Source organism: Pocillopora verrucosa, chromosome 5, assembly GCF_036669915.1.
Source record: "Pocillopora verrucosa isolate sample1 chromosome 5, ASM3666991v2, whole genome shotgun sequence".
In the NCBI taxonomy this organism is placed as follows: domain Eukaryota; kingdom Metazoa; phylum Cnidaria; class Anthozoa; order Scleractinia; family Pocilloporidae; genus Pocillopora; species Pocillopora verrucosa.
In genome coordinates this window covers 5,385,420-5,397,764 of record NC_089316.1, presented here as the reverse complement: position 1 = coordinate 5,397,764, position 12,345 = coordinate 5,385,420, and the positions used below count along the sequence as shown (strand labels likewise).

Sequence of the window (12,345 nt, the reverse complement as noted above, 5' to 3'; positions counted from 1 at the left end):
TTATTAAAACAGCATTAGGCATAAGATCCGTTTTGTTCTTCCATTTCAAAAGTCTCCTAAAGTTGACCGTAGTTTATCGCACTTCACGCTGTCAGCTTCTTTTCGTCAAATTTTACGCATCATACACAGATCAGAGATTGGTTTTGCTGGGGGTAGAGTTAAATTGACAAAACGTAAGTCATTCAAGTAGAGGAGGCACTATCGGTGATACAGGTGAAAATCGAGGATTCAATCGCGCCTTTTCTCGACATTACTTCTCTTGGCTACTGAAAGACCAAATTAAAAGCTGCTGATAATTTCTCCCCCCTTCCCCCCTTATTTCACATTTCCCAAGCTTTCACTGACTGCGCCCCTTGCCTAAGCTCTGGCAAGCGATTAATTAGTTAATAAAAAAAATAACAATGTCGCTCCAAAGATTACACTGCAGTGTGTTGCCACATTACCAGAGACTAGCATCTGAACTTCAGTGTATCTCGTAGAAACACAATTCCAGACACTTCACGTAAGAATTGCAATAAATGACAATTCACTTTCATGACAGTGTAGTAACTTAGGGTTCAAAAATTTGCTACATGCCATGGTATGGGTGAAATTTGACAAATAGCCCAATACTCAATCATTCCAGATTGGACAGCAATCTGTTGTCAAGGTACTTCTTCATGAATATGCATTTGCTGAATGTTATTATTTAATAACTCATACAATTTATTACTTATAGTAAAAAGAATTACAGGAATATATCATTTTACCCTTATTGCCAAGACAAGGGGGCTCTCAATAAAATGACACTTGGCTGAGAGAGTGATACAGAAGAACAAGATCTTTCTTGCTTTCATCATCTAATACAGCAGTCTATAATATTTTTTTCTATAAGTGACTGCCAATGGTGGAATTGGTGGTTATGACTACAAAAGGGACCATGCAAACCATAACAATGAATCCCTGCAGCATTGTGTCTACTGAGTTATGAAATCATCACAATATCAGCTTTAGGTCTTGTAGCAATGTGTTCTCCACTCTCTTATGGGAGTAAAACAACAAACATTGCATCCTCTGATATCACTGGGCAACTCTCCATCTCTCCTGTGACTTACAAGGTACATGACAGAAGTTGTTATCCAAAACTATACCACTGTCCCTTTCATTGGCTGTTCTGACTGGCTGTCATCTAATAAAGATGATCCTATTATTTCCTTCTGAGTCTCTTCACAAAAGTAACCTCATCTTTATTTTGAATGCCATAGCTGCAATGAGAAAAAAAATATGATAACATTAAAAACTAATAAAATAGCATAGTCAGTCAAGATAAAAAAGTATGAAAATTGCAATAGAAATGACATTAATTCCTATTATTTCAATCTTAAGGATTTTTGGCCTATTGAGGCACCTTAAGTGAAATTCTCAAAAAAATGTTAAAAAAATTTTGGGTAAGTCAAGTTCTGGAAAAATTGTCTGCTAACTTCAACTACATGTATGCTCTAAAATAACAGTTCCATTTCTCCATCACAGCAAGGAAATTTAAAAGAAAAGTTGAAAATTTCTCTGTTTATAAGTGATGAACTGAACTTCTCAAATACTTTAAAACACTTCATTTTTTACAGACGACATAAGCTAAATAAAATGTGGAAGCACTGAGTCTGTAATAATATATGTCTAGCAAAGAAATTAAAACCACTAGTTTACATTCATGGCATTGGTTCATATTTCTTGAATGGAATATTTTTTGACGCTGTGATTAAACATTTTGATCTCTATGGTTATGGTTTTACTGGTAACTTTTTTTGCCCAATCATCAGTGTACATGTACATATTCTCTGTACTGTTCTTTACACATTTCCTGAGGTGTGGACCAGGAGAATTTTTGAAAAATCAACATTTTCTTTAGTTGGTGATCATTTCCTATATTCTCATGACCTTAATGTTTGATTCAAGGGTGAAACTGTAAGGAGAAATAAGATGCTAGTCACTCTATGGAGAAAAAGAATCAAAGCATTCTATCAAAATACTGTTTAATACTACATCACTACTTCTTCTGTTAACTTACTATGTGAGAGGTTGATGATCCTCTGTTAGCTTCTGTCCTTCAAATGACAACCAATAGGTTTTCCAAATGTACTTCCTATTAATTTTAATTTACAAAATTTTATTGCAATATGACTTGTGTTCAGGTAAATGAACATTGAATTGTTTCTCTCATGATGTAAGAGTCAGGCTAATCAATCGCATATTGCCAGTCTTCACTGGGTGTTGAGGTTGAAAGATGATATCACTATTTGTAGCACCTTAGTTTGTTGTTATTGGTGGGTTATGGCCTACTGTCATTGGTGTATTTTGATCCTCATTATTATTTCGAGCACTAGATGTTTTTCTTTTAAAGGTCTGCTTTGTTACTGATCAGCTGTTATGCTGGTTTATAGTTAAGTATTTCAATACCATCATCTCTATTGATGTATTAGATTTGTGAATAAGTTGAACAGTTCAAGTGTAATATATTTAACCCCCCCTACCTTGAGTGTAGTACAAAGAATATTGACAAGTTTTCAAGCAGAAAGCTTACATTTGTAGAACAGGACATATTTAAAAGCTATGTCAATGCTATGTCATTGAGCTATGTAAATGGCATTGTCATGTCGCAGTACAAAGAACACTTTAGAACATTATATGACCTTTTGTTTTCTTAAAATGATTATAAAATATCCTTTCGGCTAGCCACACAAACTTAAGAGTTATTTCAGTTTAGTTTCCTTTATGTCATAGAAGTAAATTAGGCCTTTTTTCATGCGAACATTTTAGTTTTAAGGAGTTTTCCCTGGAGCAAATAGCAGTTTTATAAGAGTCTTTCAGAGTTTTTTTTACAACTTGGAGTTCATCCCCAGAGCCAAGATCAGACGTAAGTCACGATTGTTAGTTGTGTTTTTCTGTTGTCAGATTTGTAGTTTAGCTCGTTTCCTTAGCTTAGACAGATCATGCATTCCTTTTAGTTTTCACCGCAAGTGTTGTAACAAGTTGGCTAGCCTGATTACATGATTTAGTCCAATAAGCGTGTGTAAGAGTCTGGTGTCAGTCCTGTACTCCACTGTGGTTGACCTGGCGGACCCAATTATGCTACACCCCGTGTCTGCTGTGCTGGGAATGTGACAGGTATGTATGGAGTATTTAACAACTATGTACGATTTGTCTTACAGAGGCCTTATTTAAATCATATGATATTTCTATATCTTTTGCTACTTTTTTTGATAAAAAATCCTATATTTTTACTACTCAAATGAAACCTTTACATAGTCTTTTTAACAGTTATGTATGCATCGTGTAGATTAGTAAAGAGAGAATTGAATAGCCTTAAAATAGGTTTTACATACCGATTCACATAGTATTTACATAGAATCTCACAGAGCTGAAATAAGTTTTACTAGGTATTAAATAGCTTAATAAGAAGAAAGTCCTTAACCCTTTCACTCCCACATGTGACCAAGAGAGAATTTCTCCTTACATTATCAATACAGTATCAAGCAGGCAGGTGATGAGAATAGAGAAGAATGTCAATTATGGGATTATTAGTTGATCCAATACCAAATTCTCTGAACTAACATCATGAGAACTGTATGGCAGATAGTAAGGAGAATTACTAATTAGACCTTGGGAGTGAAAGGTTAAAGGTCTGCTTTCTTAGCAATCAGCTGTTATGCTTTTTGATAGTAGGCATCCAAGACTTCAGGAATTTCAATTCCATTAACTCTGTTGATGTTTTAGATTTAACCCTCCACCACCATAAGTGTTCTACCATTAATATCAACAAATTTCCAATCAGGAAGCTAATGTCAGAAGAAAAGAATATTTGGTGATATTGTTTGACTCAATACCAAATTTCAAGGCTTAAAACATGAATATATATCAAGTACACAATGTAGTGGACTGGTGTTTTGATCTTGCGACACCATAGTATGTAAAATTAACAGCATTTGATTTGTTATCCACTTACCAAGAGACAATATTAGGACCTCCTTCCCTGGAGAGTTTAAGTGAGATGTGTCTTTGTATTGCCTTCTTTAAGTCATGCACTGTTGCATTTTGGATGACAACTACAGCTGAAAGTTTGTTAAAAGACATATAAAATTATTGCAAAAGTCAAATTCAATATTTGTTTTGTTAAACACTTTTAAATTAATCTGCAAAAGAATGCTCTTCTCTTTGAGTTAACAAAAGTTTAAGAGCAACTACATGGACGTGGGGCTTGGAAACTAGGCAGACTTTGACACATCATGACAAATACAATATCTGGTGCAGAGATTGGGTTATCATATCAACATCATATGCCATTTTGTATTGATTGGATGCTCTCGACCAAACAGATTTTTATAGTAAGTCTAATGTTTATAATATTTAATAATGTGATTGTAATTTATTTTTATGTTCTTATCATTTCATTTCTCTATCGATAATTTATCATGTATGTAGCTATATTCGCTTCACGGTTAAAAAAAACTACGCAGAATACATCTGAGTTTCTTCTTACGTAGCAAAGTGCCTTGTTCATCTTGCTGACGAACGTTCACAACAATAGCGCGGCCATGTTCCAGTGCAATCTGCGAGTTCATCTCATCGAGAGTTGGCTCATTTGGCAATCCAATGAGGAGTGGATCTTCCATTATCTTCCCCAGTTTTTCGCTAAAGAGAGCCATCACTTCTGGATGCGATAAAGAGTCAATCTTTATCTTCAATTCTTCAAGGCTTCCTTCGTCCGCCATATTAAGTGATGTTCATTCCCAGGCTTTCTCGAGCTGCAAGAAACGTGCGCCTGCCTCTACTTGCCACGATTAGATTACGGCCAACATTTATTTACACTCAAAGATAGCGTAAATTGGATAATGATCTCAAATGGAGAATAACTTAAGAGTGCTGTTGTGTGGTGTTTTTCTTTTGTTTTCATGTGAGTATGCTGCTGGAGCCAAAAAGAAGAAGGAGCTAGAAACAATCGTTGAGGTGTGTGAAGAGATTGAAATGTCAGACAAGCTTCATGCGCTTAAATTACTGGTAATATTTCTTTGCGATCGATCGGGTGCTTATTTCTGCAATTTTGAATTTGAATTTTATCTTTCTTCAAAAAAATAAAAAAATATTATCTCTTGGGTCTTTGAAATTGGTATTATTTGAGGCAAAATTCACGAAATCTGTCGCGATAACCTGCCAACACGGATTTTGTTATGCAGTCGGGAAAATTAAAAGCTTAATAAGTTTTTAACCTTTGCATACGTACGGGAGGACTCTGGGTGACCTTCATGGCAAATATGTTCAACCGAAAAGGAATCGATATTCGTTTGTTAGCCAAAAGTGGTCAAAGCTAAAGGTTATTGTGGAAATATCGATAAGTTGACATAACGCTTCTGCGGTAAATGTGAACGAGACGGATTAGTCCTTCGCGGGCGAAAGATACTAAAATATCACGCGATATATTTTTTTGTCTTTTTATCGCGGTATTTGTTTCATCGTCATTCAAAATAACATTTTTCCGAGCGTTCCTCATGGAGAAAAAGTGGAAGATTAAATCATTAGGAACATTTTTGCTGTTTTTGTTCAAATACAACACATGTACAGTTTTAGTCTAGGCTATTTGTGAAGGAGTGTCACGACAGGTGGTCTAAAGTGATGCTGGAAATGAATAATTTACCACAAATCTCGTCTCTGGGAAGCAGTGATTTTAGGTTAATATCTTGGCTTTGATACTCTTAAGTTTGCATGAAATATAATTTGTAAGGACTTAAAAGTATAGATCTTATTAGAAATCTATAGACTGTTCTTCAATAGATGGGTGTAACTGGTTCACATGTGATTCATACAACGTAACTCATACAATGTAACAATGAATTATATTCATGCATGTATCAGTTAAATAAACATTATTAATATCTTAAGAGAACATGTATGATTTGTGCATTGCTGAAGAGTAGTTCAATTACCTGACTGTATATATATTGTGGAATTAACCCTTTGATCCCTAAGAGTGACCAACATCTAATTTCTCCTTACAGTATCACCCTAAAATCAAACATTAAGGTCATGAGAATAGAGGAAATGATCACCAACTAAAGCAGCTATTGATTAGTAAACAAATTCTCTTTATCAGCACCTTGGAAAAATGTATAGTGAATAGTATGGAGAATATGGATACTGATGTTAGGGGGTAAAGCTGGTTTAGACATAGACAAAATGGAGTTAAGAGGGGAAAATCATTTTAAGTGAAACATTCACTTGACATTACATTCAAAATATGGTGTTGAAACTCAGTAGAATATGAGTAACATACTAATAACATATTAAGAATATTCTCAAAATAGTTGTAGAAAAAAAGTACAGGCCACTATAATCTTAGCAAGAAAAGATTGTCTGCACAGTAATCTGAATATCTTGTGATCTGTGATGGCTTTTGGTGTTCTTTTCAATGAACTATTTTATTGCCAAATTTGGAAACTGGTGGGCAATGGATGTAATCAAATAAATTGTGTTAAATAAGATGAGTATTATAAATATAAGTTAGGGGTCAAAATCAAATTCAAGGGATTAATGACATTACTTAAATTCCCTCCAGGGTTTTCACATAATGCAGTTATATAATTTCTTAAAGTATAGAAATTTTCACACTAATCAGGAAAGAATGCAAAAATGAAGACTTATTAGTCTAGATGAAATTTTGAGTTTCAATTCTTTTTCTAGTTTAGAAGCTTCTCGTAGAGCTAGTAAATATGTGATCATTATCTGTCTGCACTTGTTGGTTTTATATCAGAAATCTCAGTCCTTGAATATTTTAACTGCTGACTTGTGCGTAATTACCATAAGGACAGACTTTCCATGAAGTATTCTATATAAAATCATATGATCTTTCTATTTCAGTACAAGCCTGCTAATTGTGAGGACAAAGCAGATAATGGCGACATTGTGTCTGTTCACTATACAGTATGTACATATATTATGTTCTCACATCCTTACATTTTTCAAGCCAGAAATTTGAACCAAAATTGTTTTAACCACTTGGGTGCCAAGCTGTTATTAATAAATAGAATTTGGCATCCTCTCCCTTTAGCTTTCTATTATCATTTTAAATTAGACTGTCTAAACAAAAAGACAAAAATAAACTGCCAAAATAAAAAATAAAAAAAAAAAACAACAACAGCACAAAGTAAACAACAACAGAAAGTAAAAACCTGTTCTCAATTCTTATTAAAGATTTAGCTATTGCAAATGTTTGAATTTCCTTAATTTGTCAATGAACTCTTTTAGGGTACACTGGAAAATGGACAAATGTTCGACTCATCCCTGGCAAAAGGAAGGGAGCCACTTGAGTTCCAGTTGGGAAAAGGGAAGGTTATAAAAGGTAACTCGCTCCAGGCCTTGTTGATTATTTTGCAATACTATCAGGGTGATTTAGTTTTGGATTCATAAAGCCATTAAGCCAAAGTTATCAGTCAACTGCTCTCTATAGCAAAAAAATAAAAATTTAAAATCATGAGCTGATAAGAACACAGTTTAGCAACAATATATAAAGCATGAGAACACTCAAGTGAGCATTTGACTGGCAATTGGTTTTTTTTTAAAATCTGATTTGTTGAGAATATGGAGCAAGTGTTCTTGCATGGCCAATCACATAGAAACTTGAAGTGAAACCATAAAATTAAACTTAGTTACTGTCAATACTTATACTTAGTCAAATGAAAATTGTTTTAATTGCAATATTTTGACTTCTTTTACTATCTGGTTTCTGATTCTTTTTTAAAAGCTCTTAGTTAAAACCATTTTAGAGATGCAAAGATATCCCAATTCTTCATTTCATGTTAATGAAATGAGTATTCTCTTGACTCACACTATGTGAATTATTTAGCTACTAAAGTTTCACTTACAACTATGTGACATTTTGTTGGTCATGTATACATACATAGTGAGGTATAAAAATTATAAGGAGGAAACATTAAAAGCTAAACTAGAAAGGAACCACTGTCCTCAGTCAAGTGTTCTCAGTGGTGAATTTGATTATATGAGGTTACCTTTTGTGATATCTAATGTAGACTGAGCATCAATGAAAATAAAAACCAAAGTATAATTACTGTATAGTGATTTTAGATATATGAAATTGATATATTTGCACTGCAATGAAGAAACAAATTTAGGAGATCCTTGCAGCTAAGAACACTACTGAACTAGTAGTTGAAAATGGGACCTGAGAAAAATTCAGGCCTGTATGGGATTTGAACCCATGACCTCTGTGATACCAGTGCAGTGCTCTACCAACTGAGCTAACAAGCCAACTGGGAGCTGGTCAATATGTTGGGTCCAAATAAACCATCCAGGTGATGAAAAATAATGACTTCCAACATGAGTTCTTCTTTTGCCTGGTTGGTAATACTTTTTTTAAAAGCTCTCAGTTAAAGCCCTTTTAGAGATGTTAAGATTTCCCAAATTGTGAATTGTGATTTTATGTGAACTGCAGTGACAGAAAGTTCACCACTTTACAAGTAATAGCCACCTTAACTTTTTCACTTATTTCTGTAATTTTTTTTTACAGGTTGGGAGATGGGTATAAAAGGAATGTGCATAGGGTAAGTTTTAGAAATACTACAGTATGTATAATGATTTTAGATATGTGAAATTCATTTATTTGCACTGTGGTGAAGAAACGAATGTAGAAGAGATCCTTGCAGCAAAGAACACTACTGAAACGAGTAGTTAAAAATAGGACCTGAAAAAAATTTCAGGCCTGTATGGGATTTGAACCCATGACCTCTGCGACTCTGGTGTAGCACTCTACCAACTGAGCTAACAAGCCAACTGGGAGCTGGTCAATATGTTGGGTCCAAATATACCATCTATATATACTACAGTATATGATAAAAAACAACAACGAGGTCAAATATTTTCATCATGAGCAGATTTTTGTAATCAGCAATTAGTGCTATCGAGGAGGGTACTTCTTCTAAAGTGGGGCTTAGCTTAGCAGGATTTCCTCAACTGAAAAAAAAAATACCTGCTTAAAATTTTACTTCTAAGTGACAAGTTGGGGTGCAAAAAATTGTGCCCATGGATGGATACTATTTTCCAAGTTCTATTCATTTGAAATAAGCTATTTGCAAGCATAACTGACAACAACATTGGCATGGCAACTCTTTAAAGTAAAACTCCCTCTGGACTTCAAAGCCCCTTACTGTCTTAACTGCCTTTCTCATCCCCCTTTTCGCATTGTTTATTCTCTACAAATATGTTAAAAACCCTTTTGGTTGATCATTTTTGTAGCTCCCTCAAACAAGTTTACAGAAGCGGTGCTCAGGCTGAAAATTATCAATAGTCTATGATTCTGCTTTTTCTCTTTTGCAGTGAAAAAAGAAAATTGATCATCCCTCCTCACTTAGGGTACGGAGCTCGTGGAATTCAGAATGTTATTCCTCGTAAGTAAATATTGATTGTAACAATGACCATGGAGGAACTAAGGGGGCCTACATGTATAAGTACAGAAAATGGTCTGAACGCAAGTGCAAGTCCTAATTTATGACACAGGTGATATTTGGGAAGTTTTCTTAATTGAACTTGGATGACCAAAACATTTCATTAATATAATTATATTAAATGCAGAATTGGTTTGTATGAGTTTCTGATTTACTATATTATCAAAAAATTCATTTTTCAAATCTCTTTGTTTGTCCTCAGCACACATTACTTAAAATAAGAAATTTCCAACAAATTGGAAAATGCTCACATTTTCTTTGTAATGGCAATTTGATAAAATAATTATGACATTTCAACCAAGTTTAAAGTTTTTTGAAATATTTAGAACTTAGCATTTTTTGTTTGTCTTTAATTCAGAGCACATGTAATATGTAAATCTTGTGTTGCAATCTATAACCTATTTTATTGGGCATGAGTCATTGACCAATCATGAACAAGATATCTGTTGGACATGTGGCAATAGCCAAATAGGGAAAAATTTTCTTTTAAATTTCTTGTTATAACACAGAATGGGAATGGTTAAGAAGCCTTTCCTTTTCGCTCTCCTAGCAAGATTTTTGCGCAGCCCCATTCTTCACTATGCAGATAGTTTATGGATAAAAAAAAATAATGGCAGAAACAATATTTTGCCTTTAGGACTACAACTTTTATTTGTTTTAGAATAATATGGGGTTATGAAGAAATCTTTCTGCTAATCATGATATTAATATCATTCTACGTTACTGAATAAAAAGCAAATCCTAACATTTTCTTATTTTTGCTTTATTCACACATAGCCGACTCTGTACTTATTTTTACCACCGAGCTCATGTCCATTAAGAGGAAGTCGCTGTTCGATCCAAAGTTACTGCTGCAAATAGGATTTTGGCCGCTCCTGGCTGGATTGATTTTGTACTATCTGTATAGAAAGGCATCTAAGAAATCTGGCAAGCCTGAAACAAAGTCGAGCAAGAAAAATAAAAGGAAGTAATAAAACTGTGAACCTTTTTATATATGAGGTTATTCGTAAATGATATCACAGTATTCCTCTTACTCGGCATCAGTTGACTATGACACGATTTTGTACCCTAATTTGGGGAACTTTCCATGCGCAACGCTTGAAATTCGTTGACCACTCTGGAGCAATCAGTGTAGAAACCAGAACTCGGTTAGTGATTGAGAAAGGTGACAATTAACCCTTTAACTCCCATGATCTGATTGTCAATTCTCCCCTCTAGCTACTACACATTTCCTTGTTAATTGATTACGAGAATTAGGTGTTCAATCAAGGAAATAAATTGTGCCTGATGAGTCTGAATGTTCTCATTACCTGTTTGCTGTATAATATATGAATACTACAGGGAGAAGTTACTTGGTAATCACTTCAGGGAGTTAAAGGGTTAAAGTACTTTGCCTGAAGCGCGGGCAAACGCGACTGACCAAGTCGCGATTAGCTTTTAATTTAGATTTGATTGGTTGACAGGATGGTGCGAGTTTTCTGGACCAGTCACAGAGCGCAGTAAAGCAAACCCAAAGCGAACTTGGCTTGCTTTTGACACTTCACGCTTACTTTAGACAGCGAAGATTGCTCTACATTTTCTTAAGAACCAGTCAAATGATCTATCGAAAAGTATTGTCCGCCTCTATTTACGATTATTCAAAGATAATGCTATTCACGAAATGACATGGAAAGTCACGGTTAGTAGAATTTATTCGTTTGCTCGCCGTAATGGCGCTTCTACATCTTATCTCTCTTCCCATGGTTAACTGAAGAGATAACTTTACAAAAAACGAGGGGATTTAATTCAGCTTTCGCTCACGGAATTCTTTTGGTTTTTGATGTGGAAGCCCCAATTGAAAGAACTTACCGAAAGTTTAGTTTAGAAGAACTCATAACTATGCTTAAATTTTGTTCACCGAAAAAATTTGGAGAATCTTGGCATTAAATGACTGAAGGTGAGAATTATTAATTAAAATGCCAGTAAATACCTCTCCAAGTCATTTTGCAAAGGAGTGAAAAATACCTATGGTGTTTAGACCGCGTGTCAAGTGTTGTAACCCAATCAATGATATATTTGCGATAACAAATTTGTTTGGAAACCAATTTTATGCAAACAACGAAAATGATTTGAGGAGTAAAAATTTACATAAGTCATTGTAAGGTCAACCCTAGTAGTAGTGATCTTTGAGAAAGGCTTTAAAGACGCTGTCCCCCGCTGGCAAAAAATGGATATCTACATATAACACATCTCATCATCCGACGAATATCGCCCGCTGTGAGCGTGTGTGGGTGTGTGGGTGTGTGGGAGGGGGGGGGGGCGGTAAGGGAAGAAGCGGGATTGCCCGCTTCTTGAACCGATCAGATCACAAAATTGTAAAATACTGCCCGTTCACGAGCTGAGAAAAAAGAGAAAGTGATGGTAAACTATCAACCGGCTGAGGAAGGTCCTTGTGGTGAAAACTTGAAAATCCTGCCCTCAAACGGAGATTTAAACTCTAAGAACCTCCCAGTCGGTAAATAACATACTTATCTTTCCACTGACGGGTCATTTTCAATCCAGGGACATTACATCGCGGAAATAAGTTTCGTTTTCGAGAAGTTGATAAAAGAAGAAAATGAAAATGCTTTTGAGATGAGATCCGTAGTTTTGGATTCTCGGTTCAAAAAAGTAAGTCAGTGTTCATGAAAATAAAAAAAAAATGTATTTAGGGTAAAAAATTTGGCATAATTTGGATTTGAAAGTCAAATACTGTTATGAAATAATAAAAGCGTTGGTTGCCGATGAATAGTCACGTTAGTCATATAATTTAGTCAGTTTATTCAGTTCATTGCAACATTATGTAAATAAGTTATTAAAACTGCTCAAAGAGAAAAGGGAA

At 34.7% G+C, this 12,345-nt stretch overlaps 2 protein-coding genes and 1 non-coding gene across 3 annotated transcripts; 1 reads left to right on the top strand and 2 right to left on the bottom strand.

Moving 5' to 3' along the window:
- Positions 1–699: 699 nt before the first annotated feature.
- LOC131770501 (U11/U12 small nuclear ribonucleoprotein 25 kDa protein-like) lies at positions 700–4,756 on the bottom strand. The gene is made up of 4 exons (XM_066167438.1): positions 4,514–4,756; positions 3,980–4,085; positions 2,045–2,119; positions 700–1,244 (listed from the first exon to the last, which is right to left on the bottom strand). The coding sequence occupies exons 1-4, from the start codon at positions 4,743–4,745 to the stop codon at positions 1,187–1,189; spliced, it is 471 nt and encodes a 156-aa protein (XP_066023535.1). The 5' UTR covers positions 4,746–4,756; the 3' UTR covers positions 700–1,186.
- Positions 4,662–10,756, top strand: LOC136281186 (uncharacterized). Its single transcript, XM_066167437.1, has 6 exons — positions 4,662–4,980; positions 6,886–6,948; positions 7,273–7,366; positions 8,552–8,585; positions 9,358–9,428; positions 10,263–10,756. Exons 1-6 carry the CDS (start codon positions 4,876–4,878, stop codon positions 10,454–10,456), a joined length of 561 nt encoding a protein of 186 aa, XP_066023534.1. The 5' UTR covers positions 4,662–4,875; the 3' UTR covers positions 10,457–10,756.
- Trnas-aga (transfer RNA serine (anticodon AGA)) lies at positions 8,740–8,812 on the bottom strand. Its single transcript has one exon. It is a non-coding gene; the product is annotated as a tRNA-Ser (tRNA).
- Positions 10,757–12,345: the final 1,589 nt, after the last annotated feature.